This window comes from Cinclus cinclus, chromosome 4, assembly GCF_963662255.1.
Source record: "Cinclus cinclus chromosome 4, bCinCin1.1, whole genome shotgun sequence".
NCBI classification, from domain to species: domain Eukaryota; kingdom Metazoa; phylum Chordata; class Aves; order Passeriformes; family Cinclidae; genus Cinclus; species Cinclus cinclus.
In genome coordinates this window covers 66,041,774-66,069,114 of record NC_085049.1, presented here as the reverse complement: position 1 = coordinate 66,069,114, position 27,341 = coordinate 66,041,774, and the positions used below count along the sequence as shown (strand labels likewise).

The 27,341-nt window shown below is 62.4% G+C and overlaps 8 protein-coding genes across 8 annotated transcripts in view; 7 read left to right on the top strand and 1 right to left on the bottom strand.

Moving 5' to 3' along the window:
• The window catches only part of SHANK3 (SH3 and multiple ankyrin repeat domains 3), a 136,229-nt gene extending 135,297 nt beyond the window's left edge, over nucleotides 1-932 (bottom strand). The window contains exon 1 of the mRNA XM_062492568.1: nucleotides 820-932. Within this exon, the coding sequence (XP_062348552.1) occupies nucleotides 820-932 (113 nt within the window). The remainder of the gene's footprint in view (nucleotides 1-819) is intronic.
• Nucleotides 933-1,763: 831 nt separating this feature from the next.
• Nucleotides 1,764-4,076, top strand: LOC134043318 (acrosin-like; the record flags this gene model as incomplete). Its single annotated transcript, XM_062491483.1, has 5 exons — nucleotides 1,764-1,834; nucleotides 1,962-2,222; nucleotides 2,598-2,863; nucleotides 3,075-3,226; nucleotides 3,708-4,076. Coding segments are annotated over exons 1-5 (1,119 nt in total), but the record flags the coding sequence as incomplete, so codon positions are not given.
• Nucleotides 4,077-4,882: 806 nt separating this feature from the next.
• On the top strand, nucleotides 4,883-7,330 carry LOC134043317 (acrosin-like; the record flags this gene model as incomplete). Its single annotated transcript, XM_062491482.1, has 5 exons — nucleotides 4,883-4,953; nucleotides 5,081-5,343; nucleotides 5,854-6,117; nucleotides 6,329-6,474; nucleotides 6,962-7,330. Coding segments are annotated over exons 1-5 (1,113 nt in total), but the record flags the coding sequence as incomplete, so codon positions are not given.
• Nucleotides 7,331-8,136: 806 nt separating this feature from the next.
• Nucleotides 8,137-10,584, top strand: LOC134043833 (acrosin-like; the record flags this gene model as incomplete). Its single annotated transcript, XM_062492567.1, is given in 5 exon segments — nucleotides 8,137-8,207; nucleotides 8,335-8,584; nucleotides 9,119-9,371; nucleotides 9,583-9,728; nucleotides 10,216-10,584. Coding segments are annotated over 5 exon segments (1,089 nt in total), but the record flags the coding sequence as incomplete, so codon positions are not given.
• Nucleotides 10,585-11,390: 806 nt separating this feature from the next.
• Nucleotides 11,391-13,838, top strand: LOC134043832 (acrosin-like; the record flags this gene model as incomplete). Its single annotated transcript, XM_062492566.1, is given in 5 exon segments — nucleotides 11,391-11,461; nucleotides 11,589-11,838; nucleotides 12,373-12,625; nucleotides 12,837-12,982; nucleotides 13,470-13,838. Coding segments are annotated over 5 exon segments (1,089 nt in total), but the record flags the coding sequence as incomplete, so codon positions are not given.
• An 806-nt stretch (nucleotides 13,839-14,644) lies between these two features.
• LOC134043831 (acrosin-like) lies at nucleotides 14,645-17,092 on the top strand (the record flags this gene model as incomplete). Its single annotated transcript, XM_062492565.1, is given in 5 exon segments — nucleotides 14,645-14,715; nucleotides 14,843-15,092; nucleotides 15,627-15,879; nucleotides 16,091-16,236; nucleotides 16,724-17,092. Coding segments are annotated over 5 exon segments (1,089 nt in total), but the record flags the coding sequence as incomplete, so codon positions are not given.
• A 734-nt stretch (nucleotides 17,093-17,826) lies between these two features.
• Nucleotides 17,827-20,346, top strand: LOC134043830 (acrosin-like; the record flags this gene model as incomplete). The annotated part of the gene is given in 5 exon segments (XM_062492563.1): nucleotides 17,827-17,969; nucleotides 18,097-18,357; nucleotides 18,868-19,127; nucleotides 19,345-19,490; nucleotides 19,978-20,346. Coding segments are annotated over 5 exon segments (1,179 nt in total), but the record flags the coding sequence as incomplete, so codon positions are not given.
• Nucleotides 20,347-21,766: 1,420 nt separating this feature from the next.
• Nucleotides 21,767-26,400, top strand: LOC134043316 (arylsulfatase A-like). The gene is made up of 8 exons (XM_062491481.1): nucleotides 21,767-22,069; nucleotides 22,620-22,878; nucleotides 23,057-23,275; nucleotides 23,812-23,981; nucleotides 24,378-24,502; nucleotides 24,604-24,731; nucleotides 24,907-25,009; nucleotides 25,108-26,400. Exons 1-8 carry the CDS (start codon nucleotides 21,831-21,833, stop codon nucleotides 25,413-25,415), a joined length of 1,551 nt encoding a protein of 516 aa, XP_062347465.1. The 5' UTR covers nucleotides 21,767-21,830; the 3' UTR covers nucleotides 25,416-26,400.
• Nucleotides 26,401-27,341: the final 941 nt, after the last annotated feature.

The following is a 27,341-nucleotide window of genomic DNA, read 5'->3' as shown; positions in this document are numbered from 1 at the left end:
TGGATCCCCGGCTGGATTTTAGCAACAGGATTTTTCCCCAGGGAATGGTGACATTCCCAAGGCTGCTCTAGGCACGGGTGGGATTTCAGGGCATCCGTGTAGGGCCAGGAGTTGAATTCTGATCTTCTCAGCCGCTTCCAGCTCAGGATTTCTGGAATCCCGGGATTCTGACCCAAAACGAGGAGGAGGGACCCGCCCAGCCATGGATTTGCTGCCACCTAGAGCGGGCGCCGGAATCTCGGGAATTTCAGGGAATTCCAAACCCTGCACCCGGGCAGGAAGAACCTCCCAGCCCCGGGAATTGTCTGGATGGAAAGCCAAAGGAATTCCCGAAAGGATTTGGGAATTCTGGGCTGTCGCCAAATTCCCAAAGGAGTTTGTGCCAGGGGCGATCCCTCCTGGAATGCTGTGCCCGTTCCAGGCTTCCCTGGGCGAGGAAAACGTGGGAATGCCGGAGAGATCCCTGCTGTGAGGAGGGAATGGCTCAAAGGGATTTTGGCAGTGGAAACCGGGATGTGGGGACGGCTGAAGAGGCAAAAATTCTCCTCAGCGCTACCCGGCGACGGCTGAAATTAAATAAAAATTAAATAAAATTAAATAATTTAGAAAAAAAAACTCCTAACAATTAAAAAAATCTAAAAATTAAATTTAAAAAGTAGAAATTAAATAAAAACCACTAAACACCACCAGGAGCACAAGAAATCAGCGCAGGCGTACAGAAATGAGGGATATTCCAAATCCCCGGGAAAATCCAAAACTCCGCTCATGCTCCAGGCCACTCTGCCGCTGGGATTGACCCGGCAGAGCTCCAGCCTCAACCTTTGGTGATCCCGGGACAACTCCTGCCGCTCCCGGGGAAATTCCTGCGGATCCCGGGACAATTCCTGCCGCTGCCGGGGAAATTCCTGCCGCTCCTGGTGTGTCCCCGGCATCCTCCCCCTCCTCCTGCACCCCCACCCGTGCCAGCCCGAGCCGCAGATGGAGCGGAGCAGACGCGCTCTGTGGGAAGCGCTGTCGGGAATGCGCTCGGGATGGCTCCAGCTGGAGCCTGCGGGGTGGCAGCGACAGCGCGGGGACATCCCGGTGCCATCTGTCACCTCTTGCCTGCCCAGAACCGCCCCCGGGCCGAGAGGCTTCCGTGGGGAGCGATCCCGGCTGTGCCCGGTTCCCGGAGGGGGGCGGGGATGGATTTGGGATCGGAGATGGGGTCGGGGAGAAGCGGTGACAATGGATCTGCCCCAAAGGGATACAGATCTTTGGGATCAGGGACAGGCAGTGACAATGGAGCTGCCTCCGAGGGGACACAAATCTTTGGAATCAGAGCTGGGATCAGGGACAAGCAGTGACAATGAAACTGCTCCTGAGGGGACACAAATCTTTGGGATCAGAGCTGGGATCGGGGAGCAGTGGTGACAATGGAACTGCCCCAAGGGGACACAAATCCCCCGTGCCCGAGCTCCTCCATGGCTGCCTTTCCCTCATCCAATCCCTCCCTGCTGCTCGAAACGCCACAATTCCAGGGAAGCAGCGCCAGCGCCATCCCTGGAAGTGCCCGGGAGCCAGCGGGAGGTGGCCGTGCCCATGGCTCGGGTGGCACCACGCCGTCATTAAGGTCTCTCCCACCCAAAGCATTCCAAAGTTCCACGGCTCCGTTCCACACCTCTGTGACATCAGCCCCGCCTGGTGGCTCCATGGGCACCACCAGGGCTGTGGGCACCAGAGGTGACACCTCGGTCCTGCCTCTGCCACCTGCGCTGGCACCGATGGCTTTGCTGGGACTGCTCATCCTGCTGGCCCTGACCTGGCCCGTGGGGGCCACCTGGGACACGTGCAGGTCAGTGTCCCCGGGGGGCTCAGGGACATTCGGGGGGTCCCTGGCACAGCCTGGGCACAGAGGAGCCCCTTGGGGGTCCCTGTCCCTGCTGTCCCCGAGCAGGGCATTGATGGCTTTGTGCTTCCAGAGGCACCTGCGGGCTCCGGCCCATGGCCTTCGACCACAGATCGCTGGTTCCTGAAAATTCCCAGGACTCTGACTATGGATCCTGGGATTCTTTCGAAGACACCTCGCAGGACATGGGTGGCACTGGGGTCCACCCAGGGGCCTGGCCTGGTGTCATCAGCATCCAGGCCACCTTGGACAATGGCACGTGGCACATGTGCTCGGGGGCACTCATCCACCCCCAGTGGGTGCTGACAGTGGCCAGCTGCTTGGTTAGGGCAGGGTAAGGAGGAGCAGGGACAGGGATGGGATCCCAGCAGGAACAGGGATGGGATCCCAACAGGGAAAGGGATGGGATCCCAGCAGGAACAGGGTTGGGACCCAGCAGGGACAGGGATGGGACCCGACAGGGACAGGGATGGGATCCCAACTGGGACAGGAATGGCATCCCAGCAAAAACAGGGATGGGATCCGAAAAGGAACAGGGTTGGGATCCCAGCAGGAACAGGGTTGGGACCCAGCAGGGACAGGGATGGGACCCCAACAGGGACAGCGATGTCCCCACAGCACAGGGATGTCCCCAGCACAGGAAGCGAAAGGCGCTACTGCAGTCCCTCACTCTGCTATGACACCCCTTTCTCCATCTCCTGCTCCTCAGGGACATATCCAGATGGGAAGTGGTGATCGGGGCCACAGATCTGAGCCAGCCAGGCCCCGAGGCTGAGCTGCGCCACATCCGGACCCTCCTGTTGCACCAAAATTACAACTCTGCCACGGCCAGGAACAACATTGCCCTGCTGGAGCTGGACCAGCCCGTGGAGTGCAGCGACTACATCCAGCTGGGCTGTGTGCCCGACAGCTCTCTGGCAGTGCCCGAGCTGAAAACCTGCTACATTGCGGGCTGGAGAGCCACCCCGGGCAGCGGTCAGTGCCCCACGGGGCTGAGGAGGGCTTGGCAACCACAGGGACACGGCCGGGCCGGCCCGGGGCAGAGGCCAAAGCAGGCCCGAGCCACATCTGGGCCGTGCCCCGGAGCCTTGGGCAGGGCCAGAGCGGGACAGGGGCACGGCCCGGCCCTGGGCAAGGGGCTGTGCCCAGGCCGGTGCCGGGTGCTCAGTGCCCTCTGTGCCCGCAGCCCGGAGCCCACGCCTGGTGCTGCAGGAGGCCAAGGTGCGGCTCATGGACGTCCAGCTTTGCAACAGCAGCCGCTGGTACGGGGGGGCCGTGCACCCCCAGGACCTGTGCGCGGGGTACCCGCGGGGCGGCATCGACACCTGCCAGGGGTGGGCGTGGGCACAGGGTCTGGGGCACAGGGACCCCAAACACGGCCCCATGGAATCCCTGACACCCAGCACAGGGGTCCCAAACACGGCCTGGCACTGGCTGGGCGTTGCCCGGTGTCCTCCCATCCCAAGGGCCCTTCCACTGATGAGTTTCCCTTGCCCATCCATGTGTCCCTTGCCCATCCGTGTGTCCCTGCCCAGTGTCCCCTTGTCCCCAAGGCCTGCCACTGCCCACAGAGCCCACCTGGTGCTCCCAGCACCCCCAGGTGTGGATATCCTGTAATATCCATTCCCTGCCCAACCCTGCTGACTGTGCAGAGATGAGAGAGAGCCCACCCTGAACCAGCCCCATCCTACTGCCAGCCTGGAGCCCCCAGCCCCAGAGTAGAGCCTTCCCATGGGAATCCAGCCAGGAACGCGGCTCTGGCGGGGTCGGGATGGGAAGAGCAATGGCAGCAGCCCCTGACCCCTCTCTCTGGGTGCAGGGGGACATCGGGGGACCTCTGGTCTGCAAGGACAACGTTGGTGACTACTTCTGGCTGGTGGGACTGGCCAGCTGGGGCCGAGGCTGTGCCGGGGCCAAGCGACCCGGGGTGTTCACCTCCACCCAGCACTTCCACACCTGGATCCAGGTGCAGATGGGATTGCTCCCACCAGGAACTGATGTTCCTCCTGCAGAGCCCTTCCCACTGCCACCCCCGGAACCAGAGGAAGAGCCTGAGCCGGACTCAGACTTGAGCGATCTGGAGAATCCCAACCCAGAACCAGAGGATTCTATGGTGATTTCATTCCAACAACAGATCCTGGGGAAATTCCTGAATCTGGTGCTGGAGCTCCTGCAGTTCCTGAAGGGAAAGAAAACCTGAGCAGCAGGATGAGCTGATCCAGTTCTGGCAACCATTCCCAGCCGGGGCCATGACTGTGGTGCCCAAGGCAGCCCCCGTGCCCAGGGCTGCTGTGCCCTGTCCGTGCTGAGCCCTGGGCCCACCCCAACGGTGAACTCAGTTTGTCTTTGAATTAGAGTTGTTCCTGTTTCCAGCTGTCCACGTTGTCCAGTTCAGTCTCCTGGGAAAAACAAAGATGGGGCAATTTGGGAAAAATGAGTGAGGTTGGGGGCAGATGGGAGGCAGCCAGGGAGGGGAGGGGAGGATGGGACTGCCAGATGGAGAGAGGGAGAAACTTCTCCAGCCCAGGACTCCTCCAGCAGAGCCTCAGGTGTCCCAATCCCAGGAAAAGTCTCTGAGAGGGACAGGAATGGGGGCAGCTGGAGCTGCGAGTCCTGGAGTCTTGTGGAGCTGCTGCAGGTGCCACCCTGAGCTGCAGCTTCCACACAGAGCTGTCCCCTGTGTTACCAGCTCCTGGCTCTGAGCTGCCCCATCCCACTGCCCCCACTGTGCCCTGGGTGCCAGGAGACTGGGATCCCTGGATCCAGGACATGCCCTCTGATCCAGTGGGATCCTTCAGGTCCCTCCCACCCAAACCATTCCAGGGTTCCACAGCTCTGAGCCCCCCTGTGCCCTACCTGAGGCCACCATGCCCTACACATGGAACCGGCCCCTGTGTAACATCAGCCTGGCCTGGTGGCACCATGGGCACTGCCAGGGCGGTGGGCACCAGAGGTGACACCTCGGTCCTGCCTCTGCCACCTGCGCTGGCACCGATGGCTTTGCTGGGACTGCTCGTCCTGCTGGCCCTGACCTGGCCCGTGGGGGCCACCTGGGACACGTGCAGGTCAGTGTCCCCGGGGGGCTCAGGGACATTCGGGGGGTCCCTGGCACAGCCTGGGCACAGAGGAGCCCCTTGGGGGTCCCTGTCCCTGCTGTCCCCGAGCAGGGCATTGATGGCTTTGTGCTTCCAGAGGCACCTGCGGGCTCCGGCCCATGGCGTTTGACCACAGATCGCTGGTTCCCGAAAATTCCCAGGACTCTGACTATGGATCCTGGGATTCTTTCGAAGACACCTCGCAGGACATGGGTGGCACTGGGGTCCACCCAGGGGCCTGGCCTGGTGTCATCAGCATCCAGGCCACCTTGGACAATGGCACGTGGCACATGTGCTCGGGGGCACTCATCCACCCCCAGTGGGTGCTGACAGTGGCCAGCTGCTTGGTTAGGGCAGGGTAAGGAGGAGCAGGGACAGGGATGGGATCCCAACAGGGAAAGGGATGGCATCCCAACAGGGACAGAGATGGGATCCCAGCAGGAACAGTGTTGGGATCCCAACAGGGAAAGGGATGGGACCCCAGCAGGAACAGTGTTGGGACCCAGCAGGGACAGGGATGGGACCCTACAGGGACAGGGATGAGAGCCCAACAATATCAGGAATGTCCCTACAAGAGGATCAGGGATGTGCCCATGAAAGGTCACAGATGTCCCCACAGCAGGGACAGGGATGACCCCGCAGCAGGATCCTGGATGTCCCTGTGGCAGGGACAGCAATGTCCGTAAGGCAGGGTCAGGGATGTCCCCATGGCAGGGACAGGTGCCCAGCTTGCAGCACCCTGTGCTGTTCCGCGGCTGCCTCCCCTCCCTGCTGTGGGACAAAGAAGGCTGCGAATGGCTGGGCTGGGACAGCCCAGGCATTCCCTGGTCCTGCCTCTGCTCCCTGTCACTCTCCACGGCCCTCCCACTGCTGTCTTCCACTGGAAGGTGCTGATCGGGGCCACGGATCTGGCTAAGCCGGGCCACAAGGCCGAGGTGTTCCAGATCAAGCAGATCCTGGTGCACAATGGCTACGTGGCCGCCACGGCCAGGAGCAACATTGACCTCCTGAGGATGGACCAGCCCGTGGAGAGCAGCGACTACATCCAGCTGGGCTGTGTGCCCGACAGCTCCCTGGCAGTGCCCGAGCTGAAAACCTGCTACATTGCGGGCTGGAGAGCCACCCCGGGCAGCGGTCAGTGCCCCACGGGGCTGAGGAGGGGTTGGCAACCACAGGGACACGGCCGGGCCGGCCCGGGGCAGAGGCCAAAGCTGGCCCGAGCCACATCTGGGCCGTGCCCCGGAGCCTTGGGCAGGGCCAGAGCGGGACAGGGGCACGGCCCAGCCCTGGGCAAGGGGCTGTGCCCAGGCCGGTGCCGGGTGCTCAGTGCCCTCTGTGCCCGCAGCCCGGAGCCCACGCCTGGTGCTGCAGGAGGCCAAGGTGCGGCTCATGGACGTCCAGCTTTGCAACAGCAGCCGCTGGTACGGGGGGGCCGTGCACCCCCAGGACCTGTGCGCGGGGTACCCGCGGGGCGGCATCGACACCTGCCAGGTGTGGGCGTGGGCACAGGGTCTGGGGCACAGGGACCCCAAACACGGCCCCATGGAATCCCTGACACCCAGCACAGGGGTCCCAAACACGGCCTGGCACTGGCTGGGCGTTGCCCGGTGTCCTCCCATCCCAAGGGCCCTTCCACTGATGAGTTTCCCTTCCCCATCCATGTGTCCCTTGCCCATCCGTGTGTCCCTGCCCAGTGTCCCCTTGTCCCCAAGGCCTGCCACTGCCCACAGAGCCCACCTGGTGCTCCCAGCACCCCCAGGTGTGGATATCCTGTAATATCCATTCCCTGCCCAGCCCTGCTGACTGTGCAGAGATGAGAGAGAGCCCACCCTGAACCAGCCCCATCCTGCTGCCAGCCTGGAGCCCCCAGCCCCAGAGCAGAGCCTTCCCATGGGAATCCAGCCAGGAACGCGGCTCTGGCGGGGTCGGGATGGGAAGAGCAATGGCAGCAGCCCCTGACCCCTCTCTCTGGGTGCAGGGGGACATCGGGGGACCTCTGGTCTGCAAGGACAACGTTGGTGACTACTTCTGGCTGGTGGGACTGGCCAGCTGGGGCCGAGGCTGTGCCGGGGCCAAGCGACCCGGGGTGTTCACCTCCACCCAGCACTTCCACACCTGGATCCAGGTGCAGATGGGATTGCTCCCACCTGGAGCTGATGTTCCTCCTGCAGAGCCCTTCCCACTGCCACCCCCGGAACCAGAGGAAGAGCCTGAGCCGGACTCAGATTTGAGCGATCTGGAGAATCCCAACCCAGAACCAGAGGATTCTACGGTGATTTCATTCCAACAACAAATCCTGGGGAAATTCCTGAATCTGGTGCTGGAGCTCCTGCAGTTCCTGAAGGGAAAGAAAACCTGAGCAGCAGGATGAGCTGATCCAGTTCTGGCAACCATTCCCAGCTGGGGCCATGACTGTGGTGCCCAAGGCAGCCCCCGTGCCCAGGGCTGCTGTGCCCTGTCCGTGCTGAGCCCTGGGCCCACCCCAACGGTGAACTCAGTTTGTCTTTGAATTAGAGTTGTTCCTGTTTCCAGCTGTCCACGTTGTCCAGTTCAGTCTCCTGGGAAAAACAAAGATGGGGCAATTTGGGAAAAATGAGTGAGGTTGGGGGCAGATGGGAGGTAGCCAGGGAGGGGAGGGGAGGATGGGACTGCCAGATGGAGAGAGGGAGAAACTTCTCCAGCCCAGGACTCCTCCAGCAGAGCCTCAGGTGTCCCAATCCCAGGAAAAGTCTCTGAGAGGGACAGGAATGGGGGCAGCTGGAGCTGCGAGTCCTGGAGTCTTGTGGAGCTGCTGCAGGTGCCACCCTGAGCTGCAGCTTCCACACAGAGCTGTCCCCTGTGTTACCAGCTCCTGGCTCTGAGCTGCCCCATCCCACTGCCCCCACTGTGCCCTGGGTGCCAGGAGACTGGGATCCCTGGATCCAGGACATGCCCTCTGATCCAGTGGGATCCTTCAGGTCCCTCCCACCCAAACCATTCCAGGGTTCCACAGCTCTGAGCCCCCCTGTGCCCTACCTGAGGCCACCATGCCCTACACATGGAACAGGCCCCTGTGTAACATCAGCCTGGCCTGGTGGCACCATGGGCACTGCCAGGGCGGTGGGCACCAGAGGTGACACCTCGGTCCTGCCTCTGCCACCTGCGCTGGCACCGATGGCTTTGCTGGGACTGCTCGTCCTGCTGGCCCTGACCTGGCCCGTGGGGGCCGCCTGGGACACGTGCAGGTCAGTGTCCCCGGGGGGCTCAGGGACATTCGGGGGGTCCCTGGCACAGCCTGGGCACAGAGGAGCCCCTTGGGGGTCCCTGTCCCTGCTGTCCCCGAGCAGGGCATTGATGGCTTTGTGCTTCCAGAGGCACCTGCGGGCTCCGGCCCATGGCGTTTGACCACAGATCGCTGGTTCCCGAAAATTCCCAGGACTCTGACTATGGATCCTGGGATTCCTTCGAAGACACCTCGCAGGACATGGGTGGCACTGGGGTCCACCCAGGGGCCTGGCCTGGTGTCATCAGCATCCAGGCCACCTTGGACAATGGCACGTGGCACATGTGCTCGGGGGCACTCATCCACCCCCAGTGAGTGCTGACAGTGGCCAGCTGCTTGGTTAGGGCAGGGTAAGGAGGAGCAGGGACAGGGATGGGATCCCAACAGGGAAAGGGATGGCATCCCAACAGGGACAGAGATGGGATCCCAGCAGGAACAGTGTTGGGATCCCAACAGGGAAAGGGATGGGATCCCAGCAGGAACAGGGTTGGGACCCAGCAGGGACAGGGATGGGACCCTACAGGGACAGGGATGAGAGCCCAACAATATCAGGAATGTCCCTACAAGAGGATCAGGGATGTGCCCATGAAAGGTCACAGATGTCCCCACAGCAGGGACAGGGATGACCCCGCAGCAGGATCCTGGATGTCCCTGTGGCAGGGACAGCAATGTCCGTAAGGCAGGGTCAGGGATGTCCCCATGGCAGGGACAGGTGCCCAGCTTGCAGCACCCTGTGCTGTTCCGCGGCTGCCTCCCCTCCCTGCTGCGGGACAAAGAAGGCTGCGAATGGCTGGGCTGGGACAGCCCAGGCATTCCCTGGTCCTGCCTCTGCTCCCTGTCACTCTCCATGGCCCTCCCACTGCTGTCTTCCAGTGGAAGGTGCTGATCGGGGCCACGGATCTGGCTAAGCCGGGCCCCAAGGCCGAGGTGTTCCAGATCAAGCAGATCCTGGTGCACAATGGCTACGTGGCCGCCACGGCCAGGAGCAACATTGACCTCCTGAGGATGGACCAGCCCGTGGAGTGCAGCGACTACATCCAGCTGGGCTGTGTGCCCGACAGCTCCCTGGCAGTGCCCGAGCTGAAAACCTGCTACATTGCGGGCTGGAGAGCCACCCCGGGCAGCGGTCAGTGCCCCACGGGGCTGAGGAGGGGTTGGCAACCACAGGGACACGGCCGGGCCGGCCCGGGGCAGAGGCCAAAGCTGGCCCGAGCCACATCTGGGCCGTGCCCCGGAGCCTTGGGCAGGGCCAGAGCGGGACAGGGGCACGGCCCGGCCCTGGGCAAGGGGCTGTGCCCAGGCCGGTGCCGGGTGCTCAGTGCCCTCTGTGCCCGCAGCCCGGAGCCCACGCCTGGTGCTGCAGGAGGCCAAGGTGCGGCTCATGGACGTCCAGCTTTGCAACAGCAGCCGCTGGTACGGGGGGGCCGTGCACCCCCAGGACCTGTGCGCGGGGTACCCGCGGGGCGGCATCGACACCTGCCAGGTGTGGGCGTGGGCACAGGGTCTGGGGCACAGGGACCCCAAACACGGCCCCGTGGAATCCCTGACACCCAGCACAGGGGTCCCAAACACGGCCTGGCACTGGCTGGGCGTTGCCCGGTGTCCTCCCATCCCAAGGGCCCTTCCACTGATGAGTTTCCCTTCCCCATCCATGTGTCCCTTGCCCATCCGTGTGTCCCTGCCCAGTGTCCCCTTGTCCCCAAGGCCTGCCACTGCCCACAGAGCCCACCTGGTGCTCCCAGCACCCCCAGGTGTGGATATCCTGTAATATCCATTCCCTGCCCAGCCCTGCTGACTGTGCAGAGATGAGAGAGAGCCCACCCTGAACCAGCCCCATCCTGCTGCCAGCCTGGAGCCCCCAGCCCCAGAGCAGAGCCTTCCCATGGGAATCCAGCCAGGAACGCGGCTCTGGCGGGGTCGGGATGGGAAGAGCAATGGCAGCAGCCCCTGACCCCTCTCTCTGGGTGCAGGGGGACATCGGGGGACCTCTGGTCTGCAAGGACAACGTTGGTGACTACTTCTGGCTGGTGGGACTGGCCAGCTGGGGCCGAGGCTGTGCCGGGGCCAAGCGACCCGGGGTGTTCACCTCCACCCAGCACTTCCACACCTGGATCCAGGTGCAGATGGGATTGCTCCCACCTGGAGCTGATGTTCCTCCTGCAGAGCCCTTCCCACTGCCACCCCCGGAACCAGAGGAAGAGCCTGAGCCGGACTCAGATTTGAGCGATCTGGAGAATCCCAACCCAGAACCAGAGGATTCTACGGTGATTTCATTCCAACAACAAATCCTGGGGAAATTCCTGAATCTGGTGCTGGAGCTCCTGCAGTTCCTGAAGGGAAAGAAAACCTGAGCAGCAGGATGAGCTGATCCAGTTCTGGCAACCATTCCCAGCTGGGGCCATGACTGTGGTGCCCAAGGCAGCCCCCGTGCCCAGGGCTGCTGTGCCCTGTCCGTGCTGAGCCCTGGGCCCACCCCAACGGTGAACTCAGTTTGTCTTTGAATTAGAGTTGTTCCTGTTTCCAGCTGTCCACGTTGTCCAGTTCAGTCTCCTGGGAAAAACAAAGATGGGGCAATTTGGGAAAAATGAGTGAGGTTGGGGGCAGATGGGAGGCAGCCAGGGAGGGGAGGGGAGGATGGGACTGCCAGATGGAGAGAGGGAGAAACTTCTCCAGCCCAGGACTCCTCCAGCAGAGCCTCAGGTGTCCCAATCCCAGGAAAAGTCTCTGAGAGGGACAGGAATGGGGGCAGCTGGAGCTGCGAGTCCTGGAGTCTTGTGGAGCTGCTGCAGGTGCCACCCTGAGCTGCAGCTTCCACACAGAGCTGTCCCCTGTGTTACCAGCTCCTGGCTCTGAGCTGCCCCATCCCACTGCCCCCACTGTGCCCTGGGTGCCAGGAGACTGGGATCCCTGGATCCAGGACATGCCCTCTGATCCAGTGGGATCCTTCAGGTCCCTCCCACCCAAACCATTCCAGGGTTCCACAGCTCTGAGCCCCCCTGTGCCCTACCTGAGGCCACCATGCCCTACACATGGAACAGGCCCCTGTGTAACATCAGCCTGGCCTGGTGGCACCATGGGCACTGCCAGGGCGGTGGGCACCAGAGGTGACACCTCGGTCCTGCCTCTGCCACCTGCGCTGGCACCGATGGCTTTGCTGGGACTGCTCGTCCTGCTGGCCCTGACCTGGCCCGTGGGGGCCGCCTGGGACACGTGCAGGTCAGTGTCCCCGGGGGGCTCAGGGACATTCGGGGGGTCCCTGGCACAGCCTGGGCACAGAGGAGCCCCTTGGGGGTCCCTGTCCCTGCTGTCCCCGAGCAGGGCATTGATGGCTTTGTGCTTCCAGAGGCACCTGCGGGCTCCGGCCCATGGCGTTTGACCACAGATCGCTGGTTCCCGAAAATTCCCAGGACTCTGACTATGGATCCTGGGATTCCTTCGAAGACACCTCGCAGGACATGGGTGGCACTGGGGTCCACCCAGGGGCCTGGCCTGGTGTCATCAGCATCCAGGCCACCTTGGACAATGGCACGTGGCACATGTGCTCGGGGGCACTCATCTACCCCCAGTGAGTGCTGACAGTGGCCAGCTGCTTGGTTAGGGCAGGGTAAGGAGGAGCAGGGACAGGGATGGGATCCCAACAGGGAAAGGGATGGCATCCCAACAGGGACAGAGATGGGATCCCAGCAGGAACAGTGTTGGGATCCCAACAGGGAAAGGGATGGGACCCCAGCAGGAACAGGGTTGGGACCCAGCAGGGACAGGGATGGGACCCTACAGGGACAGGGATGAGAGCCCAACAATATCAGGAATGTCCCTACAAGAGGATCAGGGATGTGCCCATGAAAGGTCACAGATGTCCCCACAGCAGGGACAGGGATGACCCCGCAGCAGGATCCTGGATGTCCCTGTGGCAGGGACAGCAATGTCGGTAAGGCAGGGTCAGGGATGTCCCCATGGCAGGGACAGGTGCCCAGCTTGCAGCACCCTGTGCTGTTCCGCGGCTGCCTCCCCTCCCTGCTGCGGGACAAAGAAGGCTGCGAATGGCTGGGCTGGGACAGCCCAGGCATTCCCTGGTCCTGCCTCTGCTCCCTGTCACTCTCCATGGCCCTCCCACTGCTGTCTTCCAGTGGAAGGTGCTGATCGGGGCCACGGATCTGGCTAAGCCGGGCCACAAGGCCGAGGTGTTCCAGATCAAGCAGATCCTGGTGCACAATGGCTACGTGGCCGCCACGGCCAGGAGCAACATTGACCTCCTGAGGATGGACCAGCCCGTGGAGTGCAGCGACTACATCCAGCTGGGCTGTGTGCCCGACAGCTCCCTGGCAGTGCCCGAGCTGAAAACCTGCTACATTGCGGGCTGGAGAGCCACCCCGGGCAGCGGTCAGTGCCCCACGGGGCTGAGGAGGGGTTGGCAACCACAGGGACACGGCCGGGCCGGCCCGGGGCAGAGGCCAAAGCTGGCCCGAGCCACATCTGGGCCGTGCCCCGGAGCCTTGGGCAGGGCCAGAGCGGGACAGGGGCACGGCCCGGCCCTGGGCAAGGGGCTGTGCCCAGGCCGGTGCCGGGTGCTCAGTGCCCTCTGTGCCCGCAGCCCGGAGCCCACGCCTGGTGCTGCAGGAGGCCAAGGTGCGGCTCATGGACGTCCAGCTTTGCAACAGCAGCCGCTGGTACGGGGGGGCCGTGCACTCCCAGAACCTGTGCGCGGGGTACCCGCGGGGCGGCATCGACACCTGCCAGGTGTGGGCGTGGGCACAGGGTCTGGGGCACAGGGACCCCAAACACAGCCCCATGGAATCCCTGACACCCAGCACAGGGGTCCCAAACACGGCCTGGCACTGGCTGGGCGTTGCCCGGTGTCCTCCCATCCCAAGGGCCCTTCCACTGATGAGTTTCCCTTCCCCATCCATGTGTCCCTTGCCCATCCGTGTGTCCCTGCCCAGTGTCCCCTTGTCCCCAAGGCCTGCCACTGCCCACAGAGCCCACCTGGTGCTCCCAGCACCCCCAGGTGTGGATATCCTGGAATATCCATTCCCTGCCCAACCCTGCTGACTGTGCAGAGATGAGAGAGAGCCCACCCTGAACCAGCCCCATCCTGCTGCCAGCCTGGAGCCCCCAGCCCCAGAGCAGAGCCTTCCCATGGGAATCCAGCCAGGAACGCGGCTCTGGCGGGGTCGGGATGGGAAGAGCAATGGCAGCAGCCCCTGACCCCTCTCTCTGGGTGCAGGGGGACATCGGGGGACCTCTGGTCTGCAAGGACAACGTTGGTGACTACTTCTGGCTGGTGGGACTGGCCAGCTGGGGCCGAGGCTGTGCCGGGGCCAAGCGACCCGGGGTGTTCACCTCCACCCAGCACTTCCACACCTGGATCCAGGTGCAGATGGGATTGCTCCCACCAGGAGCTGATGTTCCTCCTGCAGAGCCCTTCCCACTGCCACCCCCGGAACCAGAGGAAGAGCCTGAGCCGGACTCAGATTTGAGCGATCTGGAGAATCCCAACCCAGAACCAGAGGATTCTACGGTGATTTCATTCCAACAACAAATCCTGGGGAAATTCCTGAATCTGGTGCTGGAGCTCCTGCAGTTCCTGAAGGGAAAGAAAACCTGAGCAGCAGGATGAGCTGATCCAGTTCTGGCAACCATTCCCAGCTGGGGCCATGACTGTGGTGCCCAAGGCAGCCCCCGTGCCCAGGGCTGCTGTGCCCTGTCCGTGCTGAGCCCTGGGCCCACCCCAACGGTGAACTCAGTTTGTCTTTGAATTAGAGTTGTTCCTGTTTCCAGCTGTCCACGTTGTCCAGTTCAGTCTCCTGGGAAAAACAAAGATGGGGCAATTTGGGAAAAATGAGTGAGGTTGGGGGCAGATGGGAGGCAGCCAGGGAGGGGAGGGGAGGATGGGACTGCCAGATGGAGAGAGGGAGAAACTTCTCCAGCCCAGGACTCCTCCAGCAGAGCCTCAGGTGTCCCAATCCCAGGAAAAGTCTCTGAGAGGGACAGGAATGGGGGCAGCTGGAGCTGCGAGTCCTGGAGTCTTGTGGAGCTGCTGCAGGTGCCACCCTGAGCTGCAGCTTCCACACAGAGCTGTCCCCTGTGTTACCAGCTCCTGGCTCTGAGCTGCCCCATCCCACTGCCCCCACTGTGCCCTGGGTGCCAGGAGACTGGGATCCCTGGATCCAGGACATGCCCTCTGATCCAGTGGGATCCTTCAGGTCCCTCCCACCCAAACCATTCCAGGGTTCCACAGCTCTGAGCCCCCCTGTGCCCTACCTGAGGCCACCATGCCCTACACATGGAACAGGCCCCTGTGTAACATCAGCCTGGCCTGGTGGCACCATGGGCACTGCCAGGGCGGTGGGCACCAGAGGTGACACCTCGGTCCTGCCTCTGCCACCTGCGCTGGCACCGATGGCTTTGCTGGGACTGCTCGTCCTGCTGGCCCTGACCTGGCCCGTGGGGGCCGCCTGGGACACGTGCAGGTCAGTGTCCCCGGGGGGCTCAGGGACATTCGGGGGGTCCCTGGCACAGCCTGGGCACAGAGGAGCCCCTTGGGGGTCCCTGTCCCTGCTGTCCCCGAGCAGGGCATTGATGGCTTTGTGCTTCCAGAGGCACCTGCGGGCTCCGTCCCATGGCCTTCGACCACAGATCACTGGTTCCCGAAAATTCCCAGGACTCTGACTATGGATCCTGGGATTCCTTCGAAGACACCTCGCAGGACATGGGTGGCACTGGGGTCCACCCAGGGGCCTGGCCTGGTGTCATCAGCATCCAGGCCACCTTGGACAATGGCACGTGGCACATGTGCTCGGGGGCACTCATCCACCCCCAGTGAGTGCTGACAGTGGCCAGCTGCTTGGTTAGGGCAGGGTAAGGAGGAGCAGGGACAGGGATGGGATCCCAACAGGGAAAGGGATGGCATCCCAACAGGGACAGAGATGGGATCCCAGCAGGAACAGTGTTGGGATCCCAACAGGGAAAGGGATGGGATCCCAGCAGGAACAGGGTTGGGACCCAGCAGGGACAGGGATGGGACCCTACAGGGACAGGGATGAGAGCCCAACAATATCAGGAATGTCCCTACAAGAGGATCAGGGATGTGCCCATGAAAGGTCACAGATGTCCCCACAGCAGGGACAGGGATGACCCCGCAGCAGGATCCTGGATGTCCCTGTGGCAGGGACAGCAATGTCCGTAAGGCAGGGTCAGGGATGTCCCCATGGCAGGGACAGGTGCCCAGCTTGCAGCACCCTGTGCTGTTCCGCGGCCGCCTCCCCTCTCTGCTGCGGGACAAAGAAGGCTGCGAATGGCTGGGCTGGGACAGCCCAGGCATTCCCTGGTCCTGCCTCTGCTCCCTGTCACTCTCCATGGCCCTCCCACTGCTGTCTTCCAGTGGAAGGTGCTGATCGGGGCCACGGATCTGGCTAAGCCGGGCCACAAGGCCGAGGTGTTCCAGATCAAGCAGATCCTGGTGCACAATGGCTACGTGGCCGCCACGGCCAGGAGCAACATTGACCTCCTGAGGATGGACCAGCCCGTGGAGTGCAGCGACTACATCCAGCTGGGCTGTGTGCCCGACAGCTCCCTGGCAGTGCCCGAGCTGAAAACCTGCTACATTGCGGGCTGGAGAGCCACCCCGGGCAGCGGTCAGTGCCCCACGGGGCTGAGGAGGGGTTGGCAACCACAGGGACACGGCCGGGCCGGCCCGGGGCAGAGGCCAAAGCAGGCCCGAGCCACATCTGGGCCGTGCCCCGGAGCCTTGGGCAGGGCCAGAGCGGGACAGGGGCACGGCCCGGCCCTGGGCAAGGGGCTGTGCCCAGGCCGGTGCCGGGTGCTCAGTGCCCTCTGTGCCCGCAGCCCGGAGCCCACGCCTGGTGCTGCAGGAGGCCAAGGTGCGGCTCATGGACGTCCAGCTGTGCAACAGCAGCCGCTGGTACGGGGGGGCCGTGCACCCCCAGGACCTGTGCGTGGGGTACCCGCGGGGCGGCATCGACACCTGCCAGGTGTGGGCGTGGGCACAGGGTCTGGGGCACAGGGACCCCAAAGACGGCCCCATGGAATCCCTCACACCCAGCACAGGGGTCCCAAACACGGCCTGGCACTGGCTGGGCGTTGCCCGGTGTCCTCCCATCCCAAGGGCCCTTCCACTGATGAGTTTCCCTTGCCCATCCATGTGTCCCTTGCCCATCCGTGTGTCCCTGCCCAGTGTCCCCTTGTCCCCAAGGCCTGCCACTGCCCACAGAGCCCACCTGGTGCTCCCAGCACCCCCAGGTGTGGATATCCTGGAATATCCATTCCCTGCCCAACCCTGCTGACTGTGCAGAGATGAGAGAGAGCCCACCCTGAACCAGCCCCATCCTGCTGCCAGCCTGGAGCCCCCAGCCCCAGAGCAGAGCCTTCCCATGGGAATCCAGCCAGGAACGCGGCTCTGGCGGGGTTGGGATGGGAAGAGCAATGGCAGCAGCCCCTGACCCCTCTCTCTGGGTGCAGGGGGACATCGGGGGACCTCTGGTCTGCAAGGACAACGTTGGTGACTACTTCTGGCTGGTGGGACTGGCCAGCTGGGGCCGAGGCTGTGCCGGGGCCAAGCGACCCGGGGTGTTCACCTCCACCCAGCACTTCCACACCTGGATCCAGGTGCAGATGGGATTGCTCCCACCAGGAACTGATGTTCCTCCTGCAGAGCCCTTCCCACTGCCACCCCCGGAACCAGAGGAAGAGCCTGAGCCGGACTCAGATTTGAGCGATCTGGAGAATCCCAACCCAGAACCAGAGGATTCTACGGTGATTTCATTCCAACAACAAATCCTGGGGAAATTCCTGAATCTGGTGCTGGAGCTCCTGCAGTTCCTGAAGGGAAAGAAAACCTGAGCAGCAGGATGAGCTGATCCAGTTCTGGCAACCATTCCCAGCTGGGGCCATGACTGTGGTGCCCAAGGCAGCCCCCGTGCCCAGGGCTGCTGTGCCCTGTCCGTGCTGAGCCCTGGGCCCACCCCAACGGTGAACTCAGTTTGTCTTTGAATTAGAGTTGTTCCTGTTTCCAGCTGTCCACGTTGTCCAGTTCAGTCTCCTGGGAAAAACAAAGATGGGGCAATTTGGGAAAAATGAGTGAGGTTGGGGGCAGATGGGAGGCAGCCAGGGAGGGGAGGGGAGGATGGGACTGCCAGATGGAGAGAGGGAGAAACTTCTCCAGCCCAGGACTCCTCCAGCAGAGCCTCAGGTGTCCCAATCCCAGGAAAAGTCTCTGAGAGGGACAGGAATGGGGGCAGCTGGAGCTGCGAGTCCTGGAGTCTTGTGGAGCTGCTGCAGGTGCCACCCTGAGCTGCAGCTTCCACACAGAGCTGTCCCCTGTGTTACCAGCTCCTGGCTCTGAGCTGCCCCATCCCACTGCCCCCACTGTGCCCTGGGTGCCAGGAGATTGGGATCCCTGGATCCAGGACATGCCCTCTGATCCAGTGGGATCCTTCAGGTCCCTCCCACCCAAACCATTCCAGGGTTCCACAGCTCTGAGCCCCCCTGTGCCCTACCTGAGGCCACCATGCCCTACACATGGAACAGGCCCCTGTGTAACATCAGCCTGGCCTGGTGGCACCATGGGCACTGCCAGGGCGGTGGGCACCAGAGGTGACACCTCGGTCCTGCCTCTGCCACCTGCGCTGGCACCGATGGCTTTGCTGGGACTGCTCGTCCTGCTGGCCCTGACCTGGCCCGTGGGGGCCGCCTGGGACACGTGCAGGTCAGTGTCCCCGGGGGGCTCAGGGACATTCGGGGGGTCCCTGGCACAGCCTGGGCACAGAGGAGCCCCTTGGGGGTCCCTGTCCCTGCTGTCCCCGAGCAGGGCATTGATGGCTTTGTGCTTCCAGAGGCACCTGCGGGCTCCGGCCCATGGCGTTTGACCACAGATCGCTGGTTCCCGAAAATTCCCAGGACTCTGACTATGGATCCTGGGATTCCTTCGAAGACACCACGCAGGACATGGGTGGCACTGGGGTCCACCCAGGGGCCTGGCCTGGTGTCATCAGCATCCAGGCCACCTTGGACAATGGCACGTGGCACATGTGCTCGGGGGCACTCATCCACCGCCAGTGAGTGCTGACAGTGGCCAGCTGCTTGGTTAGGGCAGGGTAAGGAGGAGCAGGGACAGGGATGGGATCCCAACAGGGAAAGGGATGGCATCCCAACAGGGACAGAGATGGGATCCCAGCAGGAACAGTGTTGGGATCCCAACAGGGAAAGGGATGGGACCCCAGCAGGAACAGGGTTGGGACCCAGCAGGGACAGGGATGGGACCCTACAGGGACAGGGATGAGAGCCCAACAATATCAGGAATGTCCCTACAAGAGGATCAGGGATGTGCCCATGAAAGGTCACAGATGTCCCCACAGCAGGGACAGGGATGACCCCGCAGCAGGATCCTGGATGTCCCTGTGGCAGGGACAGCAATGTCCGTAAGGCAGGGTCAGGGATGTCCCCATGGCAGGGACAGGTGCCCAGCTTGCAGCACCCTGTGCTGTTCCGCGGCTGCCTCCCCTCCCTGCTGCGGGACAAAGAAGGCTGCGAATGGCTGGGCTGGGACAGCCCAGGCATTCCCTGGTCCTGCCTCTGCTCCCTGTCACTCTCCATGGCCCTCCCACTGCTGTCTTCCACTGGAAGGTGCTGATCGGGGCCACGGATCTGGCTAAGCCGGGCCACAAGGCCGAGGTGTTCCAGATCAAGCAGATCCTGGTGCACAATGGCTACGTGGCCGCCACGGCCAGGAGCAACATTGACCTCCTGAGGCTGGACCAGCCCGTGGAGTGCAGCGACTACATCCAGCTGGGCTGTGTGCCCGACAGCTCCCTGGCAGTGCCCGAGCTGAAAACCTGCTACATTGCGGGCTGGAGAGCCACCCCGGGCAGCGGTCAGTGCCCCACGGGGCTGAGGAGGGGTTGGCAACCACAGGGACACGGCCGGGCCGGCCCGGGGCAGAGGCCAAAGCAGGCCCGAGCCACATCTGGGCCGTGCCCCGGAGCCTTGGGCAGGGCCAGAGCGGGACAGGGGCACGGCCCGGCCCTGGGCAAGGGGCTGTGCCCAGGCCGGTGCCGGGTGCTCAGTGCCCTCTGTGCCCGCAGCCCGGAGCCCATGCCTGGTGCTGCAGGAGGCCAAGGTGCGGCTCATGGACGTCCAGCTTTGCAACAGCAGCCGCTGGTACGGGGGGGCCGTGCACCCCCAGGACCTGTGTGCGGGGTACCCGCGGGGCGGCATCGACACCTGCCAGGTGTGGGCGTGGGCACAGGGTCTGGGGCACAGGGACCCCAAAGACGGCCCCATGGAATCCCTGACACCCAGCACAGGGGTCCCAAACACGGCCTGGCACTGGCTGGGCGTTGCCCGGTGTCCTCCCATCCCAAGGGCCCTTCCACTGATGAGTTTCCCTTCCCCATCCATGTGTCCCTTGCCCATCCGTGTGTCCCTGCCCAGTGTCCCCTTGTCCCCAAGGCCTGCCACTGCCCACAGAGCCCACCTGGTGCTCCCAGCACCCCCAGGTGTGGATATCCTGGAATATCCATTCCCTGCCCAACCCTGCTGACTGTGCAGAGATGAGAGAGAGCCCACCCTGAACCAGCCCCATCCTGCTGCCAGCCTGGAGCCCCCAGCCCCAGAGCAGAGCCTTCCCATGGGAATCCAGCCAGGAACGCGGCTCTGGCGGGGTCGGGATGGGAAGAGCAATGGCAGCAGCCCCTGACCCCTCTCTCTGGGTGCAGGGGGACATCGGGGGACCTCTGGTCTGCAAGGACAACGTTGGTGACTACTTCTGGCTGGTGGGACTGGCCAGCTGGGGCCGAGGCTGTGCCGGGGCCAAGCGACCCGGGGTGTTCACCTCCACCCAGCACTTCCACACCTGGATCCAGGTGCAGATGGGATTGCTCCCACCTGGAGCTGATGTTCCTCCTGCAGAGCCCTTCCCACTGCCACCCCCAGAACCAGAGGAAGAGCCTGGGCCGGACTCAGACTTGAGCGATCTGGAGAATCCCAACCCAGAACCAGAGGATTCTACGGTGATTTCATTCCAACAACAAATCCTGGGGAAATTCCTGAATCTGGTGCTGGAGCTCCTGCAGTTCCTGAAGGGAAAGAAAACCTGAGCAGCAGGATGAGCTGATCCAGTTCTGGCAACCATTCCCAGCTGGGGCCATGACTGTGGTGCCCAAGGCAGCCCCCGTGCCCAGGGCTGCTGTGCCCTGTCCGTGCTGAGCCCTGGGCCCACCCCAACGGTGAACTCAGTTTGTCTTTGAATTAGAGTTGTTCCTGTTTCCAGCTGTCCACGTTGTCCAGTTCAGTCTCCTGGGAAAAACAAAGATGGGGCAATTTGGGAAAAATGAGTGAGGTTGGGGGCAGATGGGAGGTAGCCAGGGAGGGGAGGGGAGGATGGGACTGCCAGATGGAGAGAGGGAGAAACTTCTCCAGCCCAGGACTCCTCCAGCAGAGCCTCAGGTGTCCCAATCCCAGGAAAAGTCTCTGAGAGGGACAGGAATGGGGGCAGCTGGAGCTGCGAGTCCTGGAGTCTTGTGGAGCTGCTGCAGGTGCCACCCTAATCTGCTGTCCCCTATGTCACCAGCTTCTGCCTCTGAGCTGCCAGGGCTCCCCATCCCACTCCTGCTGTAGGAGTAGGGCCCAGGCTCTGTTTTGGAGGTCCAGGGGTAGCAGCAGAGGAATGGGCAGGGGCTGGTCCCAGGAATCGGGAGATCCCAGAAATCTCAGAAGACACAAGCTCTGCACTGGGGCAGTGCTCAGCCCAGAGTGGTGTCTCCTCCCTGGGGATATTCCTGAGCTGCCCAGAGGCAATCCTGTACTCTGGGATGCTCTTATAAATGCATATTCTGGTATCGGGTTTTTGCAAATATTAGGTTGGATATGTGGTGTTGAAATGGTTGTTAAGATGTAGTTTTCTTTAGGAATAACATAGGCTGATAAAGTGTTTTTGTAGTGCTTGGTTGGATAAGACCCAGTGAAGACACCTGCTACTGATACACCAGCTACCAGCTCTGACTGTCTGTAGAAATTGAAGACCACAACCTAAAATAAAATTAAGATAAGAAAAGTAAATTAAGACCACGGCCAAGAAACACACATGTTCTAAAAAGGTGGACCCAAGGAGTGGCCATGTAAAACAGTTCCTGGAGTATGGAAAACAGTTTGTAGGAAAGTTTGAAAACGTATGATAGGTCTATGAATATTAAACTGTCTGATGAATTTAAGGGGCATCTCCAAAGCAGCAGGCGTGCTCTTGGCTGAATGCTGAGCACCCGGCCTTTATAACCTTTTGCTTTATTGCCTCTTATTGCCTTCTATTAAATCTTTTAAAAAATTTCCCAGGAAAGCGGACCTCGTTTTCTACAGATGCCATTCCCTGGGACGCCTATTCCTAGATGCCCCATCCTGGCACCCCGCGCTTGACAGGGCCACTCGGGACTACAACTCCCAGCCTGCATCGCGGGCCACGTGACCGTCGCTTGCATCACGCGATCGTCTCGGCTCCTGCCGGCACCGCCCCGGGACAGCACCGGGGACACCGGGGACAGCACCGGGACACCCGGGGCACCCCGAGGCCATCGCCATGGGGCCGCAGGGCCGGTACCACCCTTGGCTGCTGCTGCTGTTGCTGCCGCCGCCCGTGCGAGCCGCGGCCACCGCCCGCCCCAGCTTCGTGCTGGTGCTGGCGGACGATTTGGGCTACGGTGACCTGGGCAGCTACGGGCACCCTTCGTCCGCCACGCCACAGCTGGACCGGCTGGCGGCCCGCGGGCTGCGCTTCACTGACTTCTACAGCAGCGCCGCCGTCTGCAGCCCCTCCCGGTACGGCGCCCGCGGCTGCAGCCGGGATAAACGGGCTGGCATGGAGCTGGGGTGTCCCGGGATAAAGGGGCTGGCATGGAGCTGGGGTGTCCCGGGATAAACGCGTGGCCATGGAGCTGGGGTGTCCTGGGATAAACGGGTGGGCATGGAGCTGGGGTGTCCCGGGATAAACGCGTGGCCATGGAGCTGGGTTGTCCCGGGATAAGAGGGCTGGCATGGAGCTGGGGTGTCCCGGGATAAACGGGTGGGCATGGAGCTGGGGTGTCCTGGGATAAACGGGTGGGCATGGAGCTGGGGTGTCCCGGGATAAACGCGTGGCCATGGATCTGGGGTGTCCCGGGATAAACGCGTGGCCATGGATCTGGGGTGTCCCGGGATAAACGCGTGGCCATGGAGCTGGGGTGTCCCGGGATAAACGGGCTGGCATGGAGTGGGTTGTCCCGGGATAAACGGGTGGGGATGAAGCCGCGGTGTCCCGGGATAAACGGGCGGCGATGGAGCTGAGGTGTCCCGGGATGTCCCGCTGACGCCGTGTCCGCCCACTGCCCAGGGCCGCTCTCCTGACCGGCCGGCTCCAGGTGCGCTCCGGGATCTATCCCGGTGTGTTCGACCCGGGCTCGCGGGGAGGGCTCCCGCTCGCTGAGGTCACCGTGGCCGAGGTGCTGAAGGCTCAGGGCTACGCCACGGCCATGGTTGGCAAGTGGCACCTGGGCTTTGGCGTGAACGGCTCCTTCCTGCCCGTGCACCAGGGCTTCGATCACTTCCTGGGCGTGCCCTATTCCCATGACCAGCTGAGAGCATCCAGGTGTGTGGGAATCTTCAGGGATGTTGGGTGGGAGCCGCACAGCCTTGCTGCACTTTTTAGGGTCCTGGTTTTCTGGGAGCGGCTTCTGTTTGGGAGAGAGGCCACTGGGACACTTCACCCCCTGTTCTTTTCTTTCTCTGCCCTGCGCTAGAGCTGGAATCAAAAAAATCCTGTTTTCCCAGGGCCCCTGCCAGAACCTGACCTGTTTCCCACCAGACACCAAGTGTTTTGGGACGTGCGACCAGGGCGTGGTGCCGCTGCCGCTGCTCTGGAACCAGAGCATCATTCAGCAGCCCGTCTCCTTCCCCGACCTCGTGCCCCTCTACAACAAATTCTCCCGGGATTTCATCGCTGACTGTGCCCGCCGAGGCCTCCCCTTCCTTCTCTACTACGCTTCCCATGTGGGAATGGGTGGATTTTCCGGGCCCTTGGGTGGGAGAGGAGAGGAGAGGAGAGGAGAGGAGAGGAGAGGAGAGGAGAGGAGAGGAGAGGAGAGGAGAGGAGAGGAGAGGAGAGGAGAGGAGAGGAGAGGAGAGGAGAGGAGAGGAGAGGAGAGGAGAGGAGAGGAGAGGAGAGGCTGAGTCCCATGGGAAGAACTGGGAAGCCTCTCCCCTCCTGCCACCCCAAAATCTGCTGCTGGATAACCTGGGGTTGCCATTCCCACACCAAAGCAGATCTCATTGGGATGGTGCTTTTAGGCCACTGTTTTCTGCAGCCTTCCCCTCTTCCCTGTGCCATCCTCAGGGGAAACTTCCCACTCTGGAGCTCCCCACCCTCTCCTGAGTGCTCAGCTCTGTTGTGCCACTGCTGAGATTTGGGGACAAGTGTTGTCTCAGCTGATGTCACCTCTCCATGTCCTGGCTGGGGTGCTACCTATCCCTGACAGAGCTGGGCAGCTCCAGGGGGGCTGATGCCAGCGCTCTGTGTCCTTTCCCAGCATACCCACTACCCCCAGTTTGCCAGCCAGGAGTTTTCAGGACGGATGCAGAGGGGACCCTTCGGGGATGCACTGGCTGAGTTCGATGGCTCTGTGGGACAGCTCCTGCAGGCCCTGCAGGACAACGGCCTGGAGAACTCCACCCTGGTGTTCTTCACCTCTGACAATGGGTGAGGGGGCTGGGGGTGGCAGAGCTGTCATGGTGCAGTGACAAGTGTCACCTCGGGTTCCTGCTCTGCATGGGACACAGGGCGTGATTTCCATGTTCCCGGGACTCAGCTGAGTCCTGCACAAACCTCCCAGGCCTTGGGCAGGAGTGTGACACCCCCAAATGTCCCCCAGGGTTTGGGCAGGAATGTGACCCCCCTAAATGTCCCCCAGTTCCCTCTGCATGAGTGACACCAGTGTCACCCTGCCCTGTTTGTACGTGTCACAGCCCTTGACTTCTGCCCTGCCCCTAAGGGTGGCAGAGTCAGGCTGGCACCAGGCCACCCTTGTCACTGCCCCCTTGGCCAGTATGGCCCTGGCACCGGGTGGCAGTTGCTCCTTGTCCCCATTGTCCCCAGCCCCTCCACTCTGCGCATGGCACGTGGTGGCAGCGCCGGCCACCTCAAATGTGGCAAGGGCACGACCTACGAGGGTGGCATGAGGGAGCCAGCCGTGGCTTATTGGCCAGGCAGGATCACGCCAGGTGAGCCAGGCTGGGCCGTGCCACCCCCTGGGTGACAAGCTGGGACAAACCCGGGCCAGGGACGGCAGCGGGATCAGCCCCTTGGGTGTTCCCCGTGCCAGGAGTGACCCATGAGCTGGCCAGTACCCTGGACATCCTGCCCACCCTGAGTGCCCTGGCTGGAGCAGCCCTTCCCAAGGTGGCCCTGGATGGCTTCGACCTGAGCCCGCTGCTCTTTGGCTCGGGGAAGGTGAGTCCTGCTGGCCACGGAGCAGCCGGGATTTGGGCACATCCAGGGTTCGGGAGTTGTGCCCAGGCTGCCCCATGGGCTCCGTGCCCAAATTCCAGCTGCAGGATTGGGGCTCCTGGCCTGCTGCTGCCATCGGGGACTTGCCCAGGTGGGCTGAGCCATGCTGTCCCCCCAGAGCCCTCGCCAGGCCGTGTTCTTCTACCCTCCATCCCCCGACGCCCTGCACGGCCCCTTCGCCGTCTGCCTGGGCAAGTACAAGGCTCATTTCTTCACCCAAGGTCAGTGCTGCCTCCTGTTTTGGGGGGTTCTGAGGTGAGCTGTTGCTGCCCAGAGCCCCAGGAGAAGGCTCAGTGCCCAGCTAGGTTTAGTTTCTCAGGTTCCTTCCATAGCAGCAGCACCCCGGACCAGGCGTGCCAGGGGCTAACGCCGCTGACCCCGCACTTGCCCCCACTGCTCTTCGACCTGGAGTCGGACCCTGCGGAGAACTACGACCTGCTCCAGGGCCAGGCGAGCCCCGAGGTGCTGCAGGTGCTCAGGGACATCACCCTGCAGAAAGTGCTGCTGGAGCAGTGCCTGGAATTCGGGGAGAGCCAGATCAGGAAGGGCCGGGACCCCTCGCTGCAGCCCTGCTGTGCCCCCAACTGCAGCCCCAAACCTTCCTGCTGCCGCTGCTCCCCGCATTGACACCCCCAAACCTTCCTGCCCCCATCCCAAATCACCTCGCTCAGCCTCAGAGCTGCCCCACAGCTCGGGGGGACCCCTTGGAGTGACGCGGAGCTGGGGTGAAACGGTGTCAGGGGACCCCAAATGCACTGGGAAGTGAGAGCAGGGCCCTGTGCTCCGTGTGGGACATTCCTGGTGAGGCCTTGGGCAGGATCCTGGCTTGTTCCAGGAGGAGAGATCATGCTCCAGCTCCTTCTCCAGAACCAGGACAGCTCCTGGGAGCCACAATCCCACTGGACCAGAGGGCATGTCCCAGATCCAGGGGTCCCCATCCTGAGGGCATACTGGGGGCAGTGGGATGGGGCAGCTCAGAGCCAGGAGCTGGTGACACAGGGGACAGCCCTGGGTGACAGCATCAACTCAGGGTGGCACTTCCACCAGTTCCACAGGACTCCAGGACTCGCAGCTCCAGCTGCCCCCATTCCTGTCCCTCTCAATGACTTTTCCTGGGATTGGGACGCTTGAAGCTCTGCTGGAGGAGTCCTGGGCTGGAGAAGTTTCTTCCTCTCTCCATCTGCCAGTCCCATCCTCCCCTCCCCTCCCCAGCTCCCCCTCATCTCCCCCCAAACCAGGCCCAACCCCACTCATTTTCCAAAATCCTTGTTTTTCCCAGGAGACTGAACTGGACTGAAAATGTGGAGAATGGGTGTCCTGATTTTGGCCACAGGAATCATTTTTACCCAGTACCTGGGAGTGGGTCATGTCCAGGACCCCAATGTCATTGCCAGGGGCAAGGGACTCTCACTTCCACAGACAAGGGCATTATTTCCAGTGGGGATAAAAGTGGGTGTTGTCACAGGTTTTCCATGTAAATCACTGCTTTGTCTTACTAATAATGTGTAATTAATTTCTTATTAGTACTTCTGTAAATAATGGTTGGATTCCTTATGTCATGGCTGTTTCCAGTAAATTGTTTTCTAACTGCAGTAAATCGTTTTTAACCGCTGATCTTTACCTTTTGTGCTTTCAAAGTGGAAACGAGCAGATGCATGGTTTTGCTTTTAGGATCACAGAACCAGAGAATTCCACCCCTAAACCCCCAGAACAGGGAGGAACACATTTACTCCAAGGATTAAATCAATCAACCTGAGCAGCTCAGAGGCAGGAGTGTGGGCAGGGCACAGCAGCCCTGGGCACCGGGGCTGGCTTTGGCACCACAGCCACGGCCCCAGCTGGGGGATCCTCTGTAGCCACAGCAGGATCTGCTCTCTCTCCTGCTCCCCGTATCCTCTTCTTGAGCTCCTCCACCAGCTCCTGCAGCTTCATGAGGACATGCTTCAGGGTGATTTTTGGGAGGGAAATGGTGCCTGGCTCCTGTCCTGGTGTGTTCAGGGTGGGCTCAGGAGCCGCTGATGGTGCTGCTGGGCTCGTGCCGGTGTGGGCAGGAATCCAGGTGTGGAAGTGCTGGGTGGAGGTGAACACCCCGGGCCTCCTGGCTCTGGCAGAACCTCGGCCCCAGCTGGCTGGTCCTACCAGCCAGAAGTAGTCACCAGCGTTGTCCTTGCAGACCAGAGGTCCCCCGATGTCCCCCTGTGCCCAGAGAGAGGGGTCAGGGGCTGCTGCCATTGCTCTTCCCATCCCAACCCCACCAGAGCCGCGTTCCTGGCTGGATTCCCATGGGAAGGCTCTGCTCTGGGGCTGGGGGCTCCAGGCTGGCAGCAGGATGGGGCTGGTTCAGGGTGGGCTCTCTCATCTCGGCACAGTCAGCAGGGCTGGGCAGGGAATGGATATTCCAGGATATCCACACCTGGGGGTGCTGGGAGCACCAGGTGGGCTCTGTGGGCAGTGGCAGGCCTTGGGGACAAGGGGACACTGGGCAGGGACACACGGATGGACCCCTGTGCGGGGTGTGAGGGATTCCATGGGGCCGTGTTTGGGGTCCCTGTG

What these genes read in the sequence shown, in the direction of transcription:
- LOC134043316 (XM_062491481.1), top strand. Translation starts at nt 21,831, where the DNA reads ATGGGGCCGCAGGGCCGGTACCACCCTTGGCTGCTGCTGCTGTTGCTG. An exon ending in GCCGTCTGCAGCCCCTCCCG is followed by an intron (nt 22,070 to 22,619) that starts GTACGGCGCCCG and finishes CCCACTGCCCAG; the next exon opens with GGCCGCTCTCCTGACCGGCC. An exon ending in GCCAGGCAGGATCACGCCAG is followed by an intron (nt 24,503 to 24,603) that starts GTGAGCCAGGCT and finishes TCCCCGTGCCAG; the next exon opens with GAGTGACCCATGAGCTGGCC.